Source organism: Stenella coeruleoalba (genome assembly GCF_951394435.1).
Source record: "Stenella coeruleoalba genome assembly, chromosome: 7".
In the NCBI taxonomy this organism is placed as follows: Eukaryota; Metazoa; Chordata; class Mammalia; order Artiodactyla; family Delphinidae; genus Stenella; species Stenella coeruleoalba.
In genome coordinates this window covers 118,568,070-118,596,020 of record NC_137153.1, presented here as the reverse complement: position 1 = coordinate 118,596,020, position 27,951 = coordinate 118,568,070, and the positions used below count along the sequence as shown (strand labels likewise).

Here is a 27,951-nt window from a genome sequence, read left to right as displayed (position 1 = left end):
GCAAGGGCTGGCCGCCCGGATCTCCAGCCTGCGGGGACCCCGGAGAGGCGCCCTGCGAGCCAAGCCCTGAGGAATGAGGCGTTTGCCAGACAGGAGGGGCGGACGGGGTGCGTTGTGCTGCAGGCAGGAGGAGCAGCCCTGAGGCGAGTCAGAGGGACCCAGCTCCGGGCGGGGGGCTGGCCTGTGAGGACTCAGGGCCCAGGCTGCCCAGCGAGGCGAGAGGAAGGATGTGTGGTCCACGGGAACGGAGTTTCTAAGGTCAATGGGAAGCCACTGAAGGGTGTTGTTCAGGGCAGTGACGTGACTGGGTTTGGGTTTGGGGAAAAACCTCCACGTGGAAGGGGCAAGGCTGAAGGGGGCAAGCCCAGTCCCCTCCCCAAACAAAATCCTGATGCCCCTCTCCGTGGGGCAGGGGTAGTGATGGGGTCCACGTAGGAAACTGCTCAGGCTGACAGAGTGGGATGGGAGAGGTGGGTAGGAATCCAGAGGTGGTCACACCGGTCAGAATGGCCATCATGAAAAAGTCTGCAAATAACAAATGCTGGAGAAGGTGTGGAGAAAATGGAACCCCCCCTACACTGTTGGTGGGAATGTAAGTTGGTGCTGCTACTATGGAGAACAGTATGGAGGTTCCTCAGAAACTAAAAACAGAATTACCATATGATCCAGCAATCGAACTGCTGGGTATATATCCAGACGAAACTCTAATTCAAAAAGCTACACGCGCCCCTATGTTCATAGCAGCACTATTCACAATAGCCAAGACACGGAACAACGTAAATGTCTATTGACAGAGGAATGGGTAAAGAAGATGTGGTGCGTACATACAATGGAAAACTACTCAGCCGTAAAAAAGAATGAAATAATGCCATTTGCAGCAACACGGATGGACCTAGAGATTGTCATACTAAGGGAAGTAAGTCAGACAGAGAAAGACAAATACTATGTGATATCACTTATATGTGGAATCTAAAACATGACACAAATGAACCTAACTATGAAACAGAAACAGATTCACAGACGTACAGAACAGACTTGTGGTTGCCAAGGGGGAGAGGGTTGGGGGAGGGGTGGAGTGAGAGGTTGGGGTCAGCAGATGTAAGCTTTTATATATAGAATGGATAAACAACAAGGCCCTCCTGTATAGCACAAGGAACTATATTCGATACGATATAGTTATCCTATGATTAAACTATAATGGGAAAGAATATATAAAAAAGAATGTATATATATATATATATATATATATATATATATATATATATATATGTATAACTGAGTCACTTTGCTGTACACCAGAAATTAACACAACATTGCAAATCGACTATACTTCAATTTAAAAAAAGATATTTTAAAAAAAGGAATCCAGAGGTGGGCATTTCCCCACAGAGTGGAAAGAGGCAACTCCAAATGGGGGAGAGGCACCCGGACTCCCCGAGGCCAGGGCAGCCCAGACGAGGCCCCTCGTCGACCCTGGGCTTCTGCAGAAGGCTCGGCTCGTCCTGCGGGTCAGCCTCTGTGCCCTGGGCTGCGTGAAGGCGGTGGAGCGTGTGATGTGTGTGTGTGACCGCTGCTTGTGGAAGTGGATTCACGCGTGCAGGTGGGGCAGGTACGTGTGTACATATAAGGGAGCACCTGTAAATCTAAAACGTGCTGAGGGACTTCCCTGGTGGTCCAGTGGTTAAGACTCCGTGCTCCCAATGCAGGGGGCCCGGGTTCAATCCCTGGTCAGGGAACTATATTCCGCATGCCACAATGAAGATCCCGTGTGCCGCGACTAAGACCCGACGTGACCAAATAAATAAATTAATTAAAAATAAATAAATAAAACATGTTTGATAGGGGCAGCGTGCCAGCAAGCCTTCAAAATGACCCACTCTGGGCTCCCCCTGTTGTGGGGTAGAGAAGCGGCCCAGCCAGGGCAGGAGTCCCCACTCCAGCCCTGTCTGTCCTGCCCATGCCTCATTAGCCCCAGTTACAGCTAATAAGGTCCCTCCAATCCCCAAGCTGGGGGCGGGGCAGAGAGCCAGACAGGAGCAGAGATCCAGGGATTCAACTTGGCTGGTGAGCCCAGGTGAGCCATGCACCCGTGGAAATGGGGTTTTGTTCAGGTAACTAAATACTGACTCCTTGCAAATAACAAGGGCTCCCATTTCGCAAGCACCGACTGCACGTCAGGCCTTGAGCTGACCTACAAGTGCTCAGACAGTCCTCCAAACAGTAGGATCCCATTTCACAGATGGGGAAACTGAGGCTCGGGAAAATTGAAGAGACTTGCCCTGGACCATAAACTAGCAAATGAAAGAGTCTGAATTCAAACGCAGTCTTCTCTTTGACACCAAGATGTGCCACTATCGACTCAGTACAAAGAGACCTCGGAGCCCCGAGGATGGCTGCCTTCGGTTGCCGGGACGATATGGGGTCTTTAGAAGTGTAAGATGCGGGGTTTCTGGCCGAAATATTGTCTGTCAGCCCGCACCTGTTCTCCTCTCCTTGTACATCATGGAAGCCCGCCCCCCCCACCCCACCCCCATCCTCTCAGGCCCTCTGCCCCTCGCTGATGGCTTTCTCCAGCAGTTTCCCCTGCTGTTCCTTTCTGTTTTCTCGGCATCATCACCAGAACCCCAGGGTGCTGCGGTCCCTCCCTCTTTTCAGGAAGAACCCTTTCCTTCCCTCAAACTCCCCACCAGCTTGTACTCCATTTCCCTGCTCCCTCTCATGATCAAACCTCTGGAAAGCCTTATCGACACCACGTTTGTTTTTTTTACCCCTCATTCATCCTTTTAAAATCTTCTGCATTCACCCTGGAATCCACCCAAGATGGGCTTTGTCCCCGACTCCCCCAAATCTGCCCTCCCAAGGTCACCTTTGACCTCCACGTTGCTAAGTCCACGGACCCACCTGGCCGTCCTCTGTCTGGACCCCTCAGTGGCACTGGACACTGATGCCCATGCCCCCTGGACATGCTCCACCCGCTGGGCTTTGGGGCACCATCCTTCCCGATTTTCTCCCCTCTATGGCTCCTTGCCCTCCATGTGCTGCCTTCACCGTCCAACTTCCCAGGGCTCCATCCCAGGCCAGCCCTCACCTTCCTCCTTGTTCTCAGAGCCTCACACGCTCCCATGGCGTCGGGGGTCATCTCTAAGCCCAGGACTGGGTTGCCTGCCCTTCAGACTTGGACGTCCAAATGCTCCCATGCCTCAAGGGCACCTCACAGCAACAGGTCAAAACAGAACTCTGGGGCTTCCCTGGTGGCGCAGTGGTTGAGAGTACGCCTGCCGACGCAGGGGACGCGGGTTCGTGCCCCGGTCCGGAAGGATCCCACGTGCCGCGGAGCGGCTGGGCCCGTGAGCCATGGCCGCTGAGCCTGCGCGTCCGGAGCCTGTGCTCCACAACGGGAGAGGCCACAACACTGAGAGGCCCACGTACCGCAAAAAAATAATAATAATAAATAAAATAAAATTTAAAAAAACCAGAACTCTTCCTCTGGGGTCACAGCCACTCGGGAAAACCGTTCTGCAGTTTCTTATAAAGTTAAACACACATTTATCATATGACCCTACAATCCCACACCCGGGGATTCACTCAAGAGAAATGAAAGCTTATGTTCATACCCAAACCTTTACACGAATTTTCAGAGCTGCTCTATTCATAGCTGCCCCAAACTGGAAGCAACTGAAATTCCCTTCTCTGAGCGAATGTGTTAGGGAACCGTTGATTGAAACCGCTCACCTTGGCCCGGCATGACGATGACTGCTTCCCTGAGTTGTCTCACAACAGGAGGTCCCGATAAGGAACCCGGAGCTGCCGCCAAAAACTAGCCAGAAGAATTTGGGAGGGGCCCAAAAGGGGAAGGAGACGCCAGCCCATAATATGTCCTACCAACCTCCCAGAAACCCTCGCGCTGGAATCCATCTTGGCTGAGAGATGCGCGCGCCACCAGGAAGGACCCTGAGTCAGAAAAAATATGGGTGAAGCAAGATGATTGGCCAGATACAACCCGGAAACTCACCTCATCACCATAAACCCCGAGACTGCGAGTCACGTGGCAGAGCAGGTCTCCTGGGCTCCCTTACTCTGCTGCTCTCCGTCCGGGCGCCCCTTCCCAATAAAGTCTCCTGCTTTGTCAGCACGTGCGTCTCCTCGGACGATTCATTGCCAAGTGTTAGACAAGAGCCCACTTGGGCCCTGGAAGGGGTCCCCCTTCCTGCAACAATGGACGGAACTGCAGTGCTGGGGGCAGGATGCTCCCCGGCAATAAAAAGGACCATGCTTGATGGCAACAACACAAGCACCTTGAGGGCACTGTGCTGAGCGAAGGAAGCCTCTCACATGCTGTGCGACTCCATTTACAAGACGTTTTCAAACAGACAAAGCTGTAGTGACAGAGATCAGTGTTTGCTGAGGACGGGGTGGGGGTGGGGGGGGGCGGGAGAGGAGGGTGTGGCTACAAGGGGGCAGCTCGAGGGAGCTCTCTGGGGAGATGGACTGTTCTGTGTCTTGATTGTGCTGGTGGTCCTATGAATCTACGTGGGTTAAAATTCATAGAACTGCACCCCCAAAGGTCAATTTTACTGGATGATAATATACAAAACAAAATGTAAACATATTCAAAAATTTCTTCCAGAAACTTCTTCCTCCCCCGGCTGTCCCCACTTCACTAGGTACAATCTCCATCCACCCAGGGTCTCCAGCCAGAACCCGGGGCTCCCCTGGATGCCTCCTACCAGCCACTCGGTCAACTCCATCCCCAGGCAGCCCTCGGCTCCCATCTCCAGAACCCAGTCCAGGCTGTGCTTTGTCTTGGCGGAAACTGCCTGGTCTCCCTCCAACTGCCCCTCCCAACTCAAGCGGCCGGCCAAGCATCAGAAATCAGAGAGCGTGACCTCCCCGTCTAAAATCCTGCAATGGCTTTCCCTGAACTTAGAACAAAACCAACTCCCTCCCGAGGCTGCAGGGCTAAGCACCACCTGGCCCTGTCCCCTCTGCTCTCACGGCGCTCACACACTCTAGCCACGTCATATTAAGCTCTTAGAAGGCATCACCCGTGAGTTGAAGGCAGGGCCTTTGCACCTGCGGTTCCCCTGCCGGAAACGCACCTCTGCCTGCTCCGGCTCCCCCTTCCGCCTGTAAAGCTACTTCCTCGGGGGGCTTCCCCCACCACCTGGGGCCTGGTGTCAGGTCGCCCCTCCCAGCCACCCTCCCTGTAGCCCCCTCGGTTTGTCACCTTCCAAGCACCTTGAGTCACCTGTGGTGGTTTGTTTTGTTTATTCCCATCTCCCTACTAGACCATAAACCCCGTGGGGCTCTTGGATCTGAAGCACCTGGCTATGTTGGACACATAGTAGGTACCTGTTATAGATTGAATTGTGTCCCCCAAAAAGATAGATGGAAGTTCTATCTATCCTGGTGCCTGTGACTCTGACCTGATATGGAAACAGGGTCTTTGCAGATGTGATTAAGATATAAATTAAGGGGCTTCCCTGGTGGCGCAGTGGTTGAGAGTCCGCCTGCCGATGCAGGGGACACGGGTTCGTGCCCTGGTCCGGGAGGATGCCGCGTGCCGCGGAGCGGCTGGGCCCGTGAGCCATGGCCGCTGAGCCTGCGCGTCCGGAGCCTGTGCTCCGCAACGGGAGAGGCCACGGCAGTGAGAGGCCTGCGTACCACAAAAAAAAAAAAGATACAAATTAAGATGAAGTGATACTGGAGTAGGGTGAGCCCTTAGTCCAGTACGACTGCTGTCCTTCTAAGAAGAAGAGATAAGGGGAGAACACTCTATCGAGACAGAGGCACAGAGAGAAGACGGCCACGAGAAGACAGACGAAGGCATGGGATGACGCATCTACAGCCAGGGGATGCCAAAGATGCTGGCTTCCCCCAGCAGCTCGGAGAACGGATTCTCCCTGACAGGTTTTGGAAGGAGCATGGCCCTGCCACCACCTTGATTTCAGACTTCAAGCCCCCAGAACTGTAAGGCAATACATTTCTGTTGTTTTAAGCCCACCTGATCTGTGGTACTTGGTGATGGCAGCCCTAGGAGACTAACTAATACAAGTGCCCTTTAAAAATATCCATTGAATGAATTAATACGACAGTGACAAAACTCTCAGAAGGAAATCCTCCCCACTCAGCGAGAGAAAGGGGGGCGCTCGTTCTCCCCAGCACTGTTGGAAGGCATTACTGTCAGGGATTCCATCCCTAACTCACCCACTGGGACCCCATATCTTCTGAGACCCCAGCCAAACCCAGGACCCCCCTGCTGCCCCCTCCCACCAGGGCTGGGGCCACACCTGGTAGGTGAGCAGCCCAGAGGTACCCAAAGGAGCCTGGACAAATGCCCCATGGGTCCCCCTGCCACACTTGGCAGTGGACACCCCCCCATATCCTCAGCACAGCTCTGCCCCCGCCCCAGTCCTCAGCAGACGACAGTATGGTGCGTGTCCCATCTTTGGTGGGAGGGGGTGGTTCAGGAAGATTGGCAGGTTCGGTTAAAGGGTGTAAACTGCGCCTAACAAAATCTTAATTTTGTTAATGAGCTGGGAACATACATGTTGGGTTGAAAAAATAAAAAATAGAACACGAAACTGACTCTCCAAACGTTTGGGGATCACGGACCCCTTTGGCAATGGAATGAAAACGAAGGCCCTCACTCGGGCCGACCTCACACCCACACGATGCTTAGCATGTATTTCCGGGAGTCCAGGACCATTAAGGCCCACTCTCCCGAAAGCACGGGCCCCGTAGAAGGAACTCCAGGCTGATCACTCCCTGGGATCCTGGTGTTTTATTGACACAGTGGTGACCCTAGCACTTACTGCATGTTTACCATGGCCTGGCCACGGCTCTGAGCCTCTTCACGGGTTGTCTGATTTAAACTCCATGGTTATGGGACTTCCCTGGTGGTGCAGTGGTTGAGAATGCACTTGCCAATGCAGGGGACGTGGGTTCAAGCCCTGGTCCGGGAAGATCCCATGTGCCGCGGAGCAGCTAAGCTCGTGAGCCACAGCTACTGAGTCTGTGCTCTAGAGCCCGTGAGCCACAACTACTGAGCCTGCATGCCACAACTACTGAAGCCCGTGCGCCTAGAGCCCGTGCTCCGCAGCAAGAGAAGCCACTGCAGTGAGAAGCCTGCACACCACAACGAAGAGTAGCCCCTGCTCGCCGCAACTAGAGAAAGCCCGTGCACAGCAACGAAGACCCAATGCAGCTAAAAATGAAACAAACAAACAAACTCCATGGTTATTATCTCCATTTTATGGAGGTGGGAAAGGAGCCACAGACAAGTTAAGAAACTTGCCCTGGGTCACACCTGAGCCAGGATTTGCACCTGGACAGTCTGACATGGAAGCCATCCACCTATTTCTTTTTCTCTTGTGTGTGTGTGTGTGTGTGTGTGTGTGTGTGTGTGTGTGTGTGTGTGTTAAAATATACATAACATAAAACTTACTATTTTGCCATTTTAAAGTGGATAGTTCAGTGACATTAAGTACATTCACGTTATTGTGCAACTACCATCAATATCCTTTTCTAGGAACTTCCCTGGTGGTCTAGTGGTTAGGACTCAGTGCTTTCACCACCGTGGCCAGGGGTCAATCCCTAGTCGGGGAACTAAGATCCTGCAAGCTGTGCAGCACAGCCAAAAATAAAATAAAATTAACAAACAAATAAAAGCAATTACCTTTAAAAGATATCCTTTTTCATGGGGAGGGGGAAGGGTGAGCTGTGACAAAGTGAGAGAGCGGCATGGACATATATACACTACCAAATGTAAAACAGATAGCTAGTGGGAAGCAGCCGCATAGCACGGGGAGATCAGCTCGGTGCTTTGTGACCACCTAGAGGGGTGGGATAGGGAGGGTGGGAGGGAGAGAGACGCAAGAGGGAAGAGATATGGGAACATATGTATATGCATAACTGATTCACTTTGTTATAGAGCAGAAACCAACACACCATTGTAAAGCAATTATACCTCAATAAAGATGTTTAAATAAATAAATGATTTTGATCCGTTAAAAAAAAAAAGTCCTTTCCAGAACACTTACATCACCCCAAACAGAAACTTTATACCCTCTAAGTAACTCTCCATTCCCCCCTCCCTCCAGCCCCTGGCAACCTTATCCTATTTTCCATCTCTATGAACTTGCCTATTCCTGGTGCCTTACCTATGTGGACTCACACAGTATTTGTCCTTCTGTGTCTGGTTTATATCATCCATGTTGTAGCAGGTGTCAGGATTTCCTTCCTTTTCAAGGCTGAATAATATTCCATGGTATGTAGAGACCACATTTTGTTACTCCATCATCAGTTGATGGACACTTGGGTTATTTCCACCTTTCCACTATGCAAGTAATGCTGCTAGGAACATGGGTGCACAAATATCTATTCAAGTCTCTGCTTTCAGTTCTTTTGGGTGTATAACCCGGAGTGGAACTGCTGGATCATATGGGAATTCTATGTTTAATTTTTTGAGGAACCAAAACACTGTTTTCCACAGCCACTGCGCCATTTTACATTCCTACCAATAGTGCACGTGGGTTTGTATTTGTCCACATCCTTGCCAACACTCGTTGTTTTCTGTTTTTCTGACGGTAGTCATCCTAAGGGGGCACCTCCATCTATTTCTTAACCTCCAAGCCTCAGTTTCCTCATCCGCATACTGGGGACAAGGACCCTCAAGGGGCAGGACTCAATGAGGAAACACACAAACGGGACTTAGAATACCATATGGCCCGTAAGAACTGCTCGGCAATGACAGCTAATGTTCCTGAAGGGGGGAGCCCCACCCCCCAACCCCAGGTGGGGGTCACAGAGCTACAAGGGTCAGTGCAGGCAGAATAAAAATCACACGCTTCCCTTCTCACCCATGTTCCCTGGGGATCAGCAACGGAAGAGACTAGACGGAGGGCGGGGCAAGTCCGTGCAGTAAGTGGAAAGGCCTCTGCTCTCTCTGATCCCCTCCCCCTCCCCCTCCCCTCCACACACACACACACACACACACACACACACACACACACACACACACGCACAAAGCCTGCTTCCCTCCTGCGTTTTCTATTCTTGTCCTAAGTTCCGTCTATCTTTAGTTACTGGGTGATCAATACGGCAGGACGTTTATGGAAGAAGACAAGAAGGCAAGAAAGGGGCAGGGGGTCAAGGGAGGAGAAAACCAGGCGGGTGCCGGCTGGCCCAGGGCCTTGGATGAGAAGCCAGACCCCAGCAGCATCTGGGAAAGCCAGTGGATTCTCACATCTACCAACTTTTAAAATGGTATCTGTAGTTCCTGTTCCCTTAATCAATGGTGTACAGATGAGGTGCACAGGACCTTCATCTGACGCATGGGACCTCTCTCCGTCATCTCCCACCAACACCACCCTGCTCGGCTTGAATACCTCCAAGAACGGGGAACTCACTCTTCCTTTCCTGTCCTTGGCTGGCTAAGGCCCAGCTGGACTGGTTCCCTGGAGCCTCCAAGAGTTTTCTGGGTGGAGGACTTTGCCCTGGGGCAGGGCCTGAGGGTGAGAATAGGATGACCATTTCCCCTTCCCTCTGCCCCAGACCCAGAGTCAGCAGGCTGTTTACCCGGAGTTTGTCCAGATCCCAGGTGCCCGCCCTGCCAGAGGTCTGCAGAATACTGTGAGTGTAGCGGCTATGCTGTCACCGCTGTGAGAAGACAGGCAGGTCTCAGAGCAGAGGGGGCACACTGACAGCTTGTGAGCTGCCTTGGGTTGCAGGTGTGTTTTGTTTTACCTGCACAGGATTTTCAGTAGCTGCCAGTATTTCAAAAAGCAAGTGATTTCACATATATATCTGCTGTGTGCCTTCTCTCACAACATCAGAAGATGCGGCAACATCTGGTCTGCCTCTCTCCCTGACCTCTCCGGCCACCTAGCCAGAGGAATGGGACACTAGGGTAAGCTCTTCAAATATATCGTTTCACTGAAGCCTCACCCCAAGCTGGTGAGGTCGTTATCATATCTCCATTTTGCAGACGGGAAAACTGAGGCTTAGACAGGTTAAGGTGATCCAGCTAATCAGTGATGGAGGCAGGATTCGAACCCTGGTTGGTCTAATGATGCCAGCTTCTACCTGGGGGTTCCCAACTCTCCACTCCCTTGCGGAGATTTGTAAAGAATCTCTTCTGGACCTCGCCCCAAACTTATGGGATCCAGAGCTCTTAGCAGTGGGGCTGGGGAGCCCGTTGTTTTAAAATGCCCTCCTGAGGATTTCCCTGGCGGTCCAGTGGTTAAGAATCCACCTTCCAATGCAGGGGACGGGGGTTTGATCCCTGGTTGGGGAACTAAGATCCCACATGACGTGGGGCAACCAAGTCTGCATGCCGCAACTAGAGAGAAGCCCATGCGCTGCAACGGAAGATCCCGCATGCCAGATCCCGCATGCGGCAACGAAGGACCCCATGTGCCGCAACTAAGACCCGACGCGGCCAAAAATAAAATAAATAAATATTTAAAAAATAAATAAATAAAGTAAAATGCTCTCCTGTATGAAGCTGGTTGGATGTGGGCCTGGCTGCCCTTGACCACTGTGTTGGGGGTGCAGGTGGGGGCCTTGTCTCTTCTCCAAGCACCGTCTCATTCCTCCTCAAATCCGGTGCCGCCCCGGACTTGCCCAGTTAAAGCCAGCCGCTCTCCCAGCCCACACCTGAGTTTCCCTGTGTGTGGAAGGAGAAAATCGCTCCCGCCCCTTCCCAGCCTTCCAGGAATGGGAGCAACTTAATGGGCGGGACCCCCTCTTCTCTTTATCTCAGACCCAGAGTAAGCAGGACTGGCAAAGCTGTTTTGCCTGGTCTTGAAGGGAGGGGAGGCCGGTGGTGGGCCGGGACCTCCAGGTGCTGGAAGCTACTTTGCTCCCTGCACCGCTGCCCTGTGGGGCTGCGGTTTGCTCTCCTTCTTCCTCTCACCCCCTGATTTGTACCAGGTTCTCACCCCCAGGGGCCTGGGCTTCTCCATCTGCTCCATCCTCCTCCCCCAGAGCCAGGTGCTTGCTGGCTGGAAATAGCTGACATGAGGGACAGGGCTGGAAGCATCCATGGTATCAAAGACCTTTAGATTCCATAGAGAGATGGACTTGAGCTTGGGCACACTAGGGTTGGACCTTGACTGTTTGGTGGTCAGTTTCGCTGTGTGATCTACTTATGTCCCCTGACCTCGGCCTCCTTATCTAAAAACACGAGGTGGAGGGGAATGTCGTCCCTGTGGGAAAGGCTCTATGGGGCGGAGATCAGGTCCGGCTTGCTCAATGCTCCAGCTTGTGGGGTCTTAGAGATTTAATAACCTTGTGGGAAGTGAATGACTATTGATTAACTAAGATGCATGTGAGCCCTGAGCTCACTGCTCAACAGGAAAGGAGCCCATAGCAAACACTCAATAAGTATCAGCTACTATTGTTAGCAGGCCACAGGGGGAGGCACCGTGTAACTCTGGGTCATGAAATTCTGAGCAAATACCAGAACAGGTTCAGTCTGAAATCCCAGCACCCGACAGCCCAGGGATCCTCAGGTCACTACTCAGGAACACCAAGGGCATCCTCTGGGTGGGCCCACGGGCACCTTTGCCACCCCATCCTGCCTCTCTGGCCTCTCTGGCTTCCAGGCACGGCTGGACTTTCCCACCTGGAATTTAAAAAGGAAAAGTAGAGGAAGTCACAGCCCGTTGCTGAAGCATCTGACCAGATCTAATTAATCGATTAGCCAAGCTGCCACTTTCCTGCCAACCAGCCGCCTGAAGAGTACTTACTTTATCTGTGAATTGATCGCGTGCTTTCACCACCACTACAGCTAATCCCCACCACCCACAGAGGCTGGGTGCCAGCAGGAGCTGGGAGCTGCCGGGCAGGGACCGCCCTGGCAGCCCCAGGCCTCAGGTTACAGACAGGAAACTGAGGTCCAGAGAGGGGAGCAGAGGGGCGGGGCTGGAACCCAGCTCACCTGACCCCCAGGTCACCTGGCACCAGAACAGCCCTCTTGATCTAGATGAGGCTGAAAAGCTGAGACTCTTTCCTGCCCCCCCGCCGCTGTCCCTCTGTCCCTTCCCAAATACGATCTGCCCCACTTCTGCATCTCAGAGTCCCTCCTAAGAGAAAAATGACCTTCACCCCTGGCTGAGGTGTAAGGGGCACTACAGGTCCTGGCTGTCACCATCCAGCGCAGACCCTGCAGCCGGCCTGGACCTTAGGACCCTGCACGAGCCGCCTAACGAAGGGGCAGGCGGGCCCTTGATTAGACGCCTGAAGATGAGGGACACTCCCATAGCAGCCCAAGGAGGTCAGAAAAGGGGCCACAGCCCCCAGAAGGGGTGGGGATCTTGTTCCTACCTCCGGACTGCTAAGCTGTTGGGTCAGTGGATGGGAGGGTCTTAAGAGAACCAGACCATCGCATCCCCAGGGCTGGCAAAGGTCACCAAGATGGCCCACGGCCCAAAGCCTGCACACAGATCTAAGAAACAGGAGCAGGACATTGATCCTTGACTCCCCGCTACCGCAACAGCTGCCACATATCAGGCGGTCTCCAGACCACTCCTGGTTTAAAATAGCCTGCCCCCTGGGCTTCCCTGGTGGCGCAGTGGTTGAGAGTCTGCCTGCCGATGCAGGGGACGCGGGTTCGTGCCCTGGTCTGGGAAGGTCCCACATGCCGCGGAGCGGCTGGGCCCGTGAGCCATGGCCGCTGAGCCTGCGCGTCCGGAGCCTGTGCTCCGCAGCGGGAAAGGCCACAACAGTGAGAGGCCCGCGTACCGCAAAAAAAAATAAAAAATTAAAAAATAAAAAATAAATAAAGTAGTCTGCCCCAAGTGCAGGTGGGCTAGGAGTCACGGGTGTCAGAACCACAGGCCCCTGCCTGTGCACCTGCCTCACTGCCACCTGCTGGCCTTGAACTGACCCCACCTCATGAATCGCTTGCCTTGGCCCACCTGGAATCCACAGAGTCAAAGGAAAATAAAATGCAGACACAGCGGAAAACCAAAACCCCACATCGCCCCTGCCCACCCCTACTCCGCAGGTGTGACCACAGTGAGACGTTAGTACACCAGCTTCTAGCCTTTTCCCACATCCACGATGCTCCCGGGCCCGAAAGGGCTTCTTTCCAATGTCAACGTCAACAGAGAAATCTTGTGTGCGGGCATATTACATATTTTACAAAAATGGGATTATACTATACACACCATGCAGCAAACTGGGTTTTGCACTCATCAGTAATTATATACTCGGGCAGTCTGCAGAGCCTGTCGTGGAAAGCTGCCCAAGGTATGTTGTCCCAGCTGGGTTCTGGTACAGCCCCTGCCCAGACTGGCCTAAGCCATGCTCCTGGCCCTAATTGTGCCCCAACACCCTTGGGTCTCAACTTGGTCCTTCCTCAACCTGCCCCAGCTCTCGGACGCCATTATTTTGAACACTATGTATTTTATTCAATAAACACTTTTTTAGCCTGTGTGACGTGCTAACCCACAGTCGTGTAAACTGCGATGTACTAAACACAAGCTCACAGTAGTTCTGAGTATCTCATCAGCTCGAACTCTAACTCAATTAGCTTACCACGATGCAATGAGACAAGCATGTTCGTTATCATCCCTGTTCTACGGATGGGGAAACTGAGGCGCGGAGAGGTCCTCGTCCGGAGGCTCACAGCCCCGTCGACGGCAGAGCCGGGAATTCACCCCAGGCCATCTGGCTCCAGAATGCCTACTCCGACTGTCACAGCAGCGGTTCTCGAACGTGCGTGTATCCGAACCCTCCAGAGAGCTTATTAAAACACAGACTGCTGGGCCTCACCCCTGGGATTTACGGTACAGCAGGCCTGGCACGGGGCCCGAGAATTTGCATTTCTAACGAGTTTCCAAGTGACGGTAATGCTGCTGGTCCAGGAACCACACTTAGAGAGCTCCTGTGTTACATGCTGCTGCCCCTTATGATTGACCCCTTGGTTACCCGCGATGCCCCCCCACCCCAAAGCCTCGCTCTTGGGTGCAGACCAGGGTGTTATATCCGTGGCTGGGGATAAAGGCCTTGCCCCTACTGACCAGCAGGTCATCTGTCGAATGAACAGATGATCTGAGACAGCGTGCGACCATTTTATCATCTGCAATCTACAGAGTTCCTGGGAATCAAAGGCTGTTTTTACCTCCTGTGATGGTCCTTTGCCTCCCCCAAAAGTGTCCACAAAACATCTGCTTCTCCAAAGCTGTGAGTAAAGGACTAACTCGGCAGGGTTGGGTTGTCCACAGGCTACAGAGTCCAGAGAAAAGTCTGGCCCTTAACTAGCTCCTGGGAGGAGTTTATGAGCCTTGGAATGTCCTGCCTAACAAGAGTCTTTGTTTATCTGGGGCCTGGGGCCACTCCAGATAATTGACACTAATGATGTGATTTATGATGGCGGCCTGGGGCCATGCAGTATCAGCATGACCTGTGGGTCAAGGAATTGGGGCCCAAGGTCAACCACGTAGGCAGTCAGCCACGCCTACATAACCAATTCCCAACAAAACCCCTGGATACCCAGGCTCGGGCAAGCTCCCCTGGCTGGCGCTACTCCGCACGCGCTGTCACCGTTGCTGCACCGGGAGAGGATGACGGGAAGCTCGCACTGCTCTCTCCCAGAGCCTGCCCTCTGAACCTTTCTCTGTCGCTGATCGTAATCTGTATCCTTTCATTGTAACAACAGCAACTGTGGGTGTAACAGCTTTGCTAGGCTCTGTGAGTCCTTCTAGCAAATCCTGGAGCCTGAAGGCGGTCTCGGGCACCCCCCAGACACAAGTGCCCGTTCATTGAGTCCGTGGCCAGTTACGTTGTACCTCCCGAGCACCAGGCTTTAGCTCAAACCCCACCCACACTGCCCAGGTCTGCTCAGCTCCACCCATCCTCTCCAGACCTCCCAGCCCTGTGGCTAGAGGTAGCCTGGGCCCTACGGGGGACATTCAGCATCCAGCATTCACCTCCCTCCATGGAAAATCGCAGGTAGCCCCTTTGATGCAACACCAGGTAATGTCCCAGGTATCACGTAACATCCTAGGCCTCAGGTAACATTCCAGGTATCTGGTAATATCCCGGCAAGCAGGTAACATCCTGGGTACCAGGTCACCCCCGGGCCTTACCTGCCCATGACCTCGATGTTGGAGATGGCGTAGAAGTACTTGTAGAGGTTCTCCCGCTGCACATACGTGCCGCCCAGCGCCGGGCGCAGCAGCCGCATGCGCAGGTCGGTGAGGGTGAAGAATTCCTTGAGGCCCTTGGCGCTCTCCAGCCGCGTGTACAAGTTGTCCATGTTGCGCAGGTTGGGGCCGGCGAAGATGGCGAAGCGGTCCCGTACCTCGAAGCGCACGTGCTTCTCCTTCTTGGAGCCGGCCCAGCGCGAGTACTCCTCCGTGCACAGCACCCGGTGGGCACCCGACGCCGACAGGTCGCGGGCGCGGCGGGCGGGCATGCCGAAGGCCTCCATGCAGTCCTCTGCGTAGAACTGGTAGGGCTGCCACGTGCGCCCGTTGTCCAGCGACTTCTCCAGGACCATGGCGGTGGGCCGGCCGTACTCGAACGTCACCACCACGTCGTCCGTCAGCTCCAGGCTCTTGTTCCACGACAGGGTGATGTTGGCCTCCAGCGGGCTGGGGTAGCGGCTCCAGGGGACGCTCTGCCAGTAGGTGGCCAGGCCCTCATCCTCCCTGTCCAACATGAGCCGGGGCGGGTGAGCCAGGTCCGGGTTGGAGGCGTCACACTCGTTGCTGCACAGGTAGGGGTTCTCCTGCGGGTGGGGAGAAGACCAGGGTGGATGCTGACTGTTCTGGGGGGCCCGGGAGCCTTGTCCCAGCCCAGCCCCGGTGTCTGCCCAGAGGTCTCAGAGCCTGTGCTCCGACGTCCGAGCACCAGGAAGCCTCTCTCTTCCAAAGCCCATAAAGACATGCAGCTCTATTGCCTCCCAAGAAAACATTCGTTCCTACTCTAAGCTCAGACAATCAAGAGGGGCGGGAGCTAGTCACTGCTCTGAGACCCTCCATGGCTCCCCACTGCCTGGAGGATAAAGCCCTACCGCTTTACCTCATTGACTCTGACCTCCTCCCACCATATCTGGAGCCACTGTTCCTGGCCTCCCACCTGAGCACTCCTGTCCTCCAAGCCTCCCTTGTCTGTGCCTCTGAGCCTTTGCAGATGGTATCCCCTCTCCTTGACATGCCCTTCCACTCTCTGTCTGCCTCCAAATTCCTACTCACACTTTTTTTGTCATCTTTATTGGAGTATAATGGCTTTACAATGGTGTGTTAGTTCCTGCTGTATAACCAAGTCAATCAGCCATATGCATACACATGTCCCCATATCCCCTCCGTCTTGAACCTCCCTCCCACCCTCCCTATCCCACCTCTCTAGGTCATTGCAAAGCGCCGAGCTGACCTCCCTGTGCTATGCGGCTGCTTCCCACTAGCTGTTTTACATTTGGTAGTGTATATATGTCCATGCCACTCTCTCACTTCGTCCCAGCTTCCCCTTCCCCCTCCCCGTGCCCTCAAGTCTATTCTCTACGTCTGCGTCTTCATTCCTGCCCTTCCCCTAGGTTCTTCAGCACCATTTTTTTTAGATTCCATACATATGTGTTAGCATACGGTATTTGTTTCTCTCTTTCTGACTTACTTCACTCTGTATGACAGTCTCTAGGTCCATCCACCTCACTACAGATAGCTCTATTTTGTTTCTTTTTATGGCTGAGTAATGTTCCATTGTATATATGTGCCACATCTTCTTTATCCATTCATCTGTGGATGGACATTTGACTCTTGAAACATCTCCTACACAGAGACGCCTTCTCGACCCTTCAGACAATACAATTAGTAGCAACAGGAGGGGCAGTGGAAGAAGTCCACCTGGTGCCCAGCACATTATCTCATTTCTCTCCTGTTCAGTAACTAGCTAACCACCAATGCTCACAGTGTGGGAGTGTCAACTCCATGCTCGGGATGAAGCAACCCGGGCTTTGGAAGGTGGTGGCCCTTGCCCGAGGCCCTGCTAGGAAGAGCTGGGGGCCGCACTGTGGCCTGTCTGTCACTGGGGCCTGCTCTCTGTCCCCACAGCATGCGTGTCTGCCTCACGCACAGCCCGGGTTCCTCTCAAGGGGGTGCGTCCTGTGGCAGTCCTTTCCTTGGCACGTGCCTGGCTGGCCCAGTGGGGGACACTGGCTGGGTAAGGCAGGGCACGGCCCCCACATGCTTCCTCTCCCCTCACCCCTGCCTCCAAAAGCTGGCAGCCCACTCCCTGGCCCAGCGGGCTCCAGCTGGGGCTTCTCTCCTCCACAGTTCAAATCCATCCCCCGGGTCTGGCCTGCCGTGTGAACTCACCCAGAGGCCTGAAAATATCACTCACGTGGTGGTTGCTGGGGGTTGGAGGGATGAATAGGGGGAAGCCCAGGGAATTTTTAGGGCAGTGAAGCCATCTTGTATGACACTGTCATGCTGGATAAATGACATGGTACATTTGTGCAACGCCAGGAGGGAGCCCTACCGTCAACGTGGGCTTGCGTTAATGACGACACACCCATGTAACAAAGGTAGCACGCTAATGCAAGCTGTGGATAATGGGGCAGCTGTGTGGGGAACGGGTCTTAGGGGCTCTCTGGACTGTCTGCTCCATTTTCGGTAAACCTAAGACTGCTCTAAAAAATAAAGGCTATTAATTAACAGGAAACGCCGTCACTGAGAACCGCACGCGCCCCAGACCAATGGCAGCTCCTTTGATGAATATTTCAGGACCCTGGTTTGCTCAGACAAAAGCGGCTTCGATCTGAGTTAAAGCCTCATGTTCTAAAACGAGGCATTCGGCTCCCAGTGGCCGTGGGCGTCTTGTCTCCCGAGGGGCCGAGTCGGCATCACCGCAGCGACCCTGGGCCATCACCTTTGAAGCCCGTTAGTGGAGGGCCAGTTCCTAGGCCACCCAGGGATCCTCAGCGGGCAGCTTGGCTCTGGGGTTTACTGAGGCGGGTCCCACCAAAATAGCTCTGTCCTGGGTCCCCTGTGGTACCACTATCCACCCCACCTGGCCAGACCTGCTGATTCCCAGGACCCGGAAAACTTGGGGTGGAAGGGGTACAGCATTGAGTCCACCCCCCTCACTGAGCAAATGGGGAAACCGAGGCCCAGGTGGGGCAGGACTGGCCCAGGACTCCCTGAGGGTGGGAGGGGTTTGAGGACGAGCCTGCTTGTGTCCTGGACAACCTCAGAGGTGTTCTGGAACTCTAGGGACCTCACGCACAACATGGCAGGGAGAGGGGCCAGGCTTGGCCCATGGGGGTCCAAGCTTCCCCGCACTCCAGCTGGTGCTCTTGTGACGTCGCCCGGAACGGGGAGAGGCTGAAAGGCCCCGTGGGGATGGCTCAGTGGCTTGTAGAGTCCAGGCCTGGTGATGAAAGGGGGGCAGGCCTGCCTGTGGGGGACAGCCTGCTCCCCAGGCCCTCAGCTGGCTCAGAGCTCACACCTGGACACTGGGGACCGGAAGACACAGTTTGCGCTCAAGTGGGCATCCTCCCCTCCCCCGACCCAGCAATCATCCTCTTCCCACAGCTTCCCTTCTCCTACCGCCCCTGGCAACTTGTTACGGAGTATACTGTGCGCCCCCGCCCCCCAAAATCATATGTTGAAGCCTGAACCCCCAGTACTTCTGAATGTGACTGTATTTGGAAATAGGGCCTTTAAAGGTGATTACATTAAAATGAGGCCCTTAGGGTGGGCCCTGATCCAATCTGACTGGTGTCCTTACAAGAAGGGAAAATTTGGATACACAGACGCCTGGGGCACGTGCACACAGAATGACCATGTGAAGAAGCAGCAACAGGGGCCCATGGGCAAGTCATGGAGAGAAGCCTCAGAAGAAACTAGCCTGCCTTGGTTTTCAAGGGTCAGACCTTGACCTTGGACTTCCAGCCTCCAGAACCTGAGAAAATAAATTTCTGTGGTTTAAGCCACGCAGGCCCTAGCAAACTAATACAGGCCTCACCCCAAGTGAGCAAAGCGTGGGTCAGGGTGGGAGCAACGGCCAGACGCTCTCTCTGGGGCCCTCCTCTACCGGCCCGCTTCTCAATACGCTGGTACCAGGTGGCATCATGCTACTCTGCCCACCTGGAAAGCTATCCACCCAGCACTGAAGCTGGGCCTTTTCCCCGGCTGTCTCATCCCCTCTCACCTCTGAGCTTGTGCCCCGGCAGCTGCTTTCCCTCCTCTGGGTTTTTAGAGCTTTCCCTATGTACTTCCTCCAGGAAGCCCTCCTTGCCTGATTCACTTTTTTTTTTAATTAATTAATTAATTAATTAATATTTTTGGCTGTGTAGGGTCTTCGTTTCTGTGCGAGGGCTTTCTCTAGTTGTGGCGAGTGGGGGCCACTCTTCATTGCCGTGCACGGGCCTCTCACTGTCGTGGCCTCTCTTGTTGCGGAGCACAGGCTCCAGACACACAGGCTCAGTAGTTGTGGCTCCCGGGCCCAGTCGCTCCGTGGCATGTGGGATCTTCCCAGACCAGGGCTCGAACCCGTGTCCCCTGCATTGGCAGGCAGATTCTCAACCACTGCGCCACCAGGGAAGCCCCTGATTCACTTTTGAACCCAGTTCCCTCGTCATTCATCACAGGATTGTTAGTCTGCTTATCTGGGACAGTGTAGTGAAGCCTCCCTATAGGGCTTGGACCTCAGTGACCAGTCACTAAGTTACAGTTATTTGGTCATCCTATTAATTAGTTATTAATAGAATGATAATTAGATTAATAGTCATAGACCTCATATGGAATGTTGATATTATTCCTGTCAACCCCCAGCTGCTGTGAAACACCTCACCTCTCCCCTGGTCCTTTTTTTTTTTTTTTGGCCACACCGCGTGGCTTGTGGGACCCTAGTTCCCCGACCAGGCCCTCCGCAGTGAGAGCGCGGAGTGCTAACCACTGGACCTCCAGGGAAGTCCCTCCTCTGGTCCTTCTCCATCCCCCTGCCTACGTTCCCTCACCTGCCCAGCCTCCTGTGGTCCCCATGGCGGGATATTGGATCCCTCACGCCCCCCCCCACCCCTGCGCCCGGCCTGTCTGTCATCAGGAAGACTGACACAGCCAGCTCTGCAGAGGGACGGGGGGCTCCAACGTGGCTGCCCTAGCCTGCAGGGCTCACTGCCCCCCCCGCCCCCGCCCCGGCCTCAGCCCGGGAAGCAGATGGTCAGAAACTAATGAATCAGCCTGTGTATTTACCAGCTCTGCGCCTGCTGCGGAGTGAGCGGCCTTAATCAACAGCGAGCACAATAAATAAATCCCAAGCCATCGCCAACACAATTCCCTCTCTCCTATTTCTCTTCTTTCTTCCACCGCCCTCCCACCCCAAGATCTCGGAATTCCATTTAACCGTTGAGGGGCCAGAGTGCCCCCCACTGAAGGCGGCTTCACGCCCACGGTCCTTCCCGAGCGCCACGGGCTCATACCCTCATTTTCCTCCTGTCCACTAGGGAGGATGCCGAGGAGGAAGCCTGGGGTGCGAAGGCCGTTTCACCCCCGAGCCCCGCACCCTGAGCGCCGCTGATCGCTGAGAGTGTGAGGGAGGGGCCGGCAGGGGGGCCAGCGCTGGCAGGCCTCCTAGGTCTGCACATTTCTACTCTATGAGATCAGATTAACTAATCACCGTCAAGATAAAGTGGCCTAATACCGGGGAGAAAGAGCCAGGGATGTTTGGGGCACACCCCGAACTTCTCAGGATGACAGCAGGGCCAAACTTTGATATTATCAAAAGCCATCATTGTTTCTTTAGACATTTCATGAATATCACCAAAACCAAAAAATCATACCCCTGTTTAAAAACCTTAGGATGGGGGCTTCCCTGGTGGCGCAGTGGTTGAGAGTCCGCCTGCCGATGCAGGGGACACGGGTTCGTGCCCTGGTCCGGGAAGATCCCACGTGCCGCGGAGCGGCTGGGCCCGTGAGCCATGGCCGCTGAGCCTGTGTGTCCAGAGCCTGTGCTCCGCAACGGGAGAGGCCACAACAGTGAGAGGCCCGCGTACCGCAAAAAAAAAAAAAAAAAAAAAACCACCTTAGGATGTTCTCGGGAAAAATGTAACACATCACGTTTTCCACTTAGGGGACTCGTGGGGTCCCATTTCCCCAGTTAGGAACCCCCGTTCTGGGGTCAAACAGTTAAGGAAACTGGTTTTGGGGTCTGAAAGCCTTGGCCTCAATCTTGGCTCAACCCCTTGAGGCTGTGTGACCTTGAGAAAGTTGCTTTGCCTCTCTGAGTCTTTATTTTCTCATCCAATATCACATGAGATAATCTGTATGAAATGCCTAGGAAATGTCCTCAAATGGTAGCAATTATTATTAAATAGCAGCTTCACATACACTAGGTCAAGGGTTTTCCCAGCAACCTTCCAGGGGAAGAAGTAAGGCTGAAGGGCACTTGGCCCCTTCACGGTGAAGCCAGGAACTTCGCACACGACACTGACCACAGTGGGGACTGCTGGCTTGAAAGGGCGTGACGATCGTGACATTCACTGAATGCCAACCATGGGCCAGGGCGGGCTGGGCACTGCACATCCATCCCGGCCGCATCCTCCCGGCACCCCCAGGAGGTGGGGCATCTCCATTTCCCAGACAAGAAACCAAGTACTTGCCAGCCCTGCGTCACTTCCTCTGGATCCTGTGGGACCCCAGCAAGGAAATCTTGGGGAAACCAAGCCCATCATATCTGCGGCTCACTTATCTCTACAGATACACAAAGGCAACTCACCTGCAAAGTGGGGCAGCACAGCTGGAGGGGTGAAGGCCGGGGTGCAGGGCGAGGGGAAGGCAGTCAGCCTGGGCACCAGCACGGCAGAGAACGGGGTGGGGACAAATCTCCTCCACAGACACTGAGCAGGAGTCACCTGGACCAACTGTTCTACAGAGAAACATTTCATACCAGGCTTTTCATTGAAGAGACCTTGCAACTGTCTCTTCAGTGCTTTTGCTTTTATGTTATTTTTTTGTGCAAAGGGTGCAGCTGGAGTCAGAGTCAGAGGCCAGGCTGTAAAGAGCAGAGACAAGCTACCAGCAAAAAATATCATCGAGGGCTTCCGTGGTGGCGCAGTGGTTGAGAATCCGCCTGCCAATGCAGGGGACACGGGCTCGAGCCCTGGTCCGGGAAGATCCCACATGCCGCGGAGCAACTAAGCCCGTGCACCACAACTACTGAGCCTGCGTGCCTAGAGCCCGCGAGCCACAAATACTGAGCCCGCGAGCCACAACCACTGAAGCCCACACGCCTAGAGCCCGTGCTCCGCAACAAGAGAAGCCACCGCAATGAGAAGCCCGCGCACCGCAACGAAGAGTAGCCCCTGCTCGCCGCAACTAGAGAAAGCCCACGCGCAGCAATGAAGACCCAACGCAGCCGATAAATTAATTAATTAAGTTTTTTAAATGAAAAAGTTTACAAATATATATATCATCGAGTGGGAAAGCTGACTGTTAGCAGAGATGGAGGTAACCTGCCTGGGGGAAGTCTGGCTACCTGTTTTTCTGGGTCCTTAACCATGGAGAGCATGGACGGGGCAGTCACCGGAATTGTAAGCAAGTCTTAGGAGGAGGAATAAACAACTTCATGCAGACTGGCCTTGCCATCCAAACCTGTGTTGGGACAAAATCACACCACTGCTGGACACCGCCAGATCAGGTCCGGGTCTTTGAGGAGCAGCGGGCCACAGTGTGGCAGGAAGGGCTTTGCCCTCTGTAACTGGGAGGGCGGGTACAGGGCTCGGCCGCTCACTGGGCACTTGAGCAGTCGCTCCATTGCCGTGAGCCTTAGGTTCCCAACTGCAGGGGAAGTACCAGGAGGGCCGTGGCCACCCCCCCGCCGCCTCCTTCCCCACTGCAGCCCAGACCTTGGCACTTTCTGGGGACTCAGGAAAGCTCTGTCCAGTGAATGAAAGTCCAGGGAGGCTGCGAATGCTGACTTCATGGGCGGTCCTGAGAATTGCACCAGGTGCCACGTGGCAAGCACTCTGGGTGGCCCGGGCTTGTGGACAAGGGATGTAGGGAGAGCATCTTGACTATCACCGGCCCCGTGGCCTGGGCCAAGCGCAAGGTCCACGGCCATGCTTAAGCCCTGCATATGCTTTATCCTGGAGGATGGGGTCCTTTTACTTACATTCTGCAAAGGAAGGGGACTGAGCAATGTCTCAAGGTCACGGGGCTCCGCGGTGGCCGAGGTGGGACAAGAAGCCAGGGCGCCGGGCTTGGACACAAGTCAGGAACTGTGCCCCTCACCCAGAGGGAAAGGCGGCTGGCGCCCCAGCCGTGCGCCACTCCCCAGAGGCTCGGGTGTCACCGAGGCGTGTGGGCGAACCCAGGGAACAGTTTAGCAGCTGACAGATTTTTTTGAACCTGTCTGCCAAGTTGCTAGCTGAAGTCTCTTCCTCAGCCCCACCAACCTCAGCTGGGGCTGGGGCATCTGCGGGTGGGAGGCTGGAGGCGGGGGGGCTGCCAGGGAGAGCCCTGGGCAAGGGGGGCTGGGCAAGGACTCGGAACACGGCCTTCCCCGGGGACCCTGGCGGGGCGCTTAGGGGAAGGCGGGGCAGCACAGCTCCGTCTTACAGAACAGGACTTAGGCAGGAGCAACAGTGGGGGGAAGCCAACCCACAGAGGAGCTAGCCCCACCTCCGCCTTGGATGACGCTGCTAGAACTTCAGGGGGAAACTCTTTGGGCCTGGTCGCCCACCCATGAGATCATGGAGTTGGGATCCCGGAGACTGTCCCTGACCCCGTGTGTGACCTTGGGTGGGGCCTTGCCCTGCCTGTGCCTCGGTTTCCCCATTCATGAAACGACTGAGCTCTGACTCTCACCTCCCCAAGTCCAAGTTCCTCGGCTGCCCACACCAGTTCGATGAAAGGATGCAGAGACACATCCCCATGCCCTCATCCCAGGGAGAAAGCCAGGGTGCCGGGGGAATTCTCCTTAACAAATTATTTCCTATTTATTGGTAAGAAAAGTTGCAGCGGGGATAAATTATTAACAAATCGGAAACGGAGATTCTGTTGGGAGCCGATTCTAATGCTAGCCGCGCTGAGGTCTCTAACTCTCTCCTCCCTCCCTCCCTCCCTCTGCTCCTCCCCCCGCCCCGCCCCCCTTCTCCTTCTGCGGTTTCATTGATCCCTGTCCCGCCTCTAACTCCTCCCAACCCGATCCCCCAGGCCTCTCTCCCTTCCCTTTTTCTGGTTTCTTTCCCAAAAGCCCTGGACAGCAGCAAGGTCACCCTTCCCTGCTCGTGAATCAGCAGAAACCGACCCTCCTGTTATTTCGGGGCAGGAGCTGCAGCTGGCCAGGGAGGCTCCTCTTGTAATTTTCTGGTTTTGTTTCTCCTTGGAGCCGTTTCTTCCCAGCCTGGCCGTTACTCAGGCAGGGAAAGGTGTCTTCCCAGGGCTCATCCATCCTGGCAATGACTCTCCAGAAGCCACAGTGATGTCCTCCCCACCCCCACCCCAGACCCTGATCCTGAGCCAGCCACCGTGGGCATCTCCTGGTCCAAGGTCTGCCTTGGACCCGGAGTCACGGGCCACCTCCTGAGGCTGGCCTGGCCAGGCCGTAACTTAGGAAACGCACTTCAGTTCTGCAGCTGCTCGGAGCAGCCCTCCACTCTGCTCCAGCCCCCCTTTCATTTCACCCCTGCCCACATTTACCTCCTTCCGGAACCTTCCGAGACTGAGACTGGACTCTGGGACAGCAGGGGCCGGGTCTGGCTCATCCTTGCCACCCCGCACTCCCAGCAGTGATTTGCACAAAGTGGCATTTGAAAAGTATTTCCAAACTCGGTGAGGATCCTTGACAGTTGGATCTAAGGATAGTATCTGTTGAGCAGTTATTCAACATGCCCTTTTCTTCTTTTTTTTTTTTTTTAATATTTTGGCTCCACCGCGAGTCATGCGGGATCTTCTTTCCCCAACCAGGGATCGAAGCCGTGCCCCCTGCAGCGGAAGCGCAGGGTCCTAACCACTGAACTCCAGGGAAGTCCCAATGCGCCCTTCCTAACGTGCCTCACTGGATCCCATTGCTCTGATGCGACCAGAGAGGGTAAGCGACCCTCCCGGCATCACCCAGGGAGGACTGTGCGGTTACTGAGGGGAGTGGAAAGCAGCCGGCCCAGGTGCTGTTCTAGCAGCGGGGCAGGGACCCACTTCCTCAGTCCTCCTCGCCCTGACTCTGACTTCCCCGACAGACCCAGCTAGCCAGCCTTTCTGACCACCTGAGGCATAGGGCTGCCCCGGCGGACGAGCTGTCCAGGAGACGGACAAGGACGCAAGGGCAAACGCTGCTTCCACCACTGCAGACCCAGAGAGGCTGTCCATCAGCTGAACAGCCAGAGAGGGTGGGGCGAGGTCTTGCCAAGACTCTGGCTAGACAAGGGTTAATCTCTCCAGGAACTCAAAATTGTACTCCTTAAAAAAAAAAAAAAAAAAAAAGGAAATATTTCACTCCGTCCTGGGCATATGCAGATTCTTGCCACAGCCAGATTTTTAGGAGTGTTTGGGGTGGGAAATTCTATCCCAGCTGAAGAGTGCCTGGGTTGATCCCTGTAGGACCAACCCCCACGGGCACCTGCTGCACCCCAGCCCCTCACTGGGTACCACATAACTGATCAGATCCACGTGGGCATCTCTCTCAGACAAGGGATGGCAGCTCTTCATTTGCATACCTTCCACGACAGGGAGCTCATTACTATAAAAAGCAGATAGGCCAATCTGGACTGCTGCCTCCTTAGAAAGTTTGGCGATGTATTTGGACTCACACTCTGCACATTGCCTTTGCTCCAGGCCCCCTTTCTTCTACGTGTTTGTCCTCTTTCCTCTGGTTATGCTGTAAACGTTTTCTAATTGATTAGAAAAAGGAGAGTGAGAGGCCGGATTAGCCCAAGCCCTCCCCTTCCCCCGTGCCAGGAGCTCAAACGCTTCCCCACCAGGGCCAGCGGGCAGGCTCAGCGTTCCTCCTCGCCCCGCCTCGCACGCAGACTCCACCTGTTCATCCGAGGACCCGCCTGCTTGGCGGCGGCCCTGGCCTCTCCCCATCCTCCCTGCCTGCCCACCCCACTCCCCATCCGAGGCTCGCCACCCAAACAGCTCAACGCTTTCGTGGAACACGTTTAGAAAAGAAGTAAATAAAAGTAAATAGGGAGAGACAGAAGGACAAAAGAAAGAAGGAAAGAGAGAAAGAGAGAGAAATCGGGGCAGGGTGGGGGGAGGGGCGCAGAGAGGAAGAAAAGCTGCATTCAGAGAAGCTGGGTAAAGTGCATTATTGATTGAGGACTTAGAAAATGCTTAGAGAGTAGGAAAAGCGCCCTGCTCTTTAAAAGCTTGTACAAAGCAGAAGCTAGACACAGGAGCCTTCCCAAAGAGGGCCTGCTCTGCTGACATGAATATTTTATCACGGAGGAAAAAAAGCGGCTTGGAGGATGCAGTGCTGGGGGCGGGGGGCGGGGAGGCAGGGGGACGAGCAGCCCCCTCCGAGGGGCCTGGCTGGAGTACTCAGGGGAGCCGCCTTCCCCAGACCCCTGGGGCCTTTGCAGAGCCCCTCTCCTCCTCTCTGAGAGCTGCCCTTGGCTTTCTTGCTGAAGAGCAATGGGGCCTCGGTGGGTCCTGAAAGAGCCCCAAGGCTGGTGGGACCACCGGCTGAAAGGGGAGGGTCCAAGAGGGTTGATCCCGGCAGCCCCCTCCCCTGACAGTCGTCCTGTCCACCCCCTGCCGCCACCAACCCCTCCGGCCTCCCCGCCCCGACCTGCCACCAGGCACACTCTAGAAAGCAGCCGTGCGCTTCTGCACCCCAGAGCTGCACCCCAGAGCACCCTCTTCGGATAAATTCCAAACCCAAGCTGGTCCTGGCTCTGCCCACCTCGCCCACCTATCTCGCTTCTCATCTTGCCTTGCTTCCGTTTTTCTTTTTTAAACTTCCCTACTGAGTATTTTTCTTAGCACCAGACATTGAGATCGTGATTTTTCGTGTGAAATTTCCTTTCCTCTATTCATGACGATCCTAATAATTATTTTCAAAACAGAGAAGCCAAGGCACCGATAGGTTAGAAAATCTATTCAATGGCACTTTGCTGAGCAAAGGGCAGAACTGGTGTTAGAAGCGCCACAGTATATGCTCTATAAGGAGCCCGCTATGCTACCCTGCCTCAGCCCGTAGGGTCACTCCTTGGTTTCGGGAAGATGAAATGAACTTTTGTGCCACGGAGCCTACAAAACGTATACAGAATTCTTACAAATCATTGTATGATCCCAGTGAGGTCAATTTCCACCTTGTTTTGGACCCTGGAATCTCTCCTTCCTATCTTGATGCCCATCCCCCATCCCACCTGGGCTTCGCCACCTCTGTCTGGAGCTCCTCTCCTCCACCCCTTTGCAGGTGTCTGGTAACCCTTCCTCGGAGAACACCCTGGCCAACACCTCCCTCCCCGAGATGGGCACTTGATCGGTTTTCCTTAGCGACTTCTTCTGTTAATTACTGTGTGGTCCCCTCCCCACTGTGTGCTCTGTGAAGACAGGAGTGGGGCCTGTCACACGCAAGATGCTTAATTAAGGTTTGCAGAGCGACTCCCCCTCCCGGGCGGGTCCCCTCTCCAGGTCCTCCGCATTGAAAAGGAGGTGTCAGGAGTGGACGCAGCGCCTGGACGGATGGGACCTGACTGTGCCAATGGCCACAAGCTGAGACTTTCTAGGGCTTCTTCTTGCTGGTCTCTGAGGCATAAGAAGCGGTCGGGTAGAGGAAAGAGAAAGAAGTGTCTGGGCCTGCCCCACCCCCGGGCACAACCGGACAGGTGCATCGCTCTACCGATGAAGCCCTTGGTGGTGGTGAGAGAGGCAAGCCTGAGCTGGTAAGGTTTCATTTATTTATTCCTTCACTTATTCAACAACTATCTCTAATGTGCAAAATGGTCCCGAAGAAGCTGCCATCAGACCTGGCTGCCCATCCACATCCTTGGGAAGA

The 27,951-nt window shown here is 54.5% G+C and overlaps 1 protein-coding gene across 1 annotated transcript in view; it reads right to left on the bottom strand.

Moving 5' to 3' along the window:
* Window positions 1-27,951, bottom strand: part of NTNG2 (netrin G2) — a 74,939-nt gene that overhangs the window by 26,805 nt on the left and 20,183 nt on the right. The window contains exon 3 of the mRNA XM_079927620.1: window positions 15,099-15,742. Coding sequence (XP_079783746.1) covers window positions 15,099-15,742 — 644 coding nt within the window. The remainder of the gene's footprint in view (window positions 1-15,098; window positions 15,743-27,951) is intronic.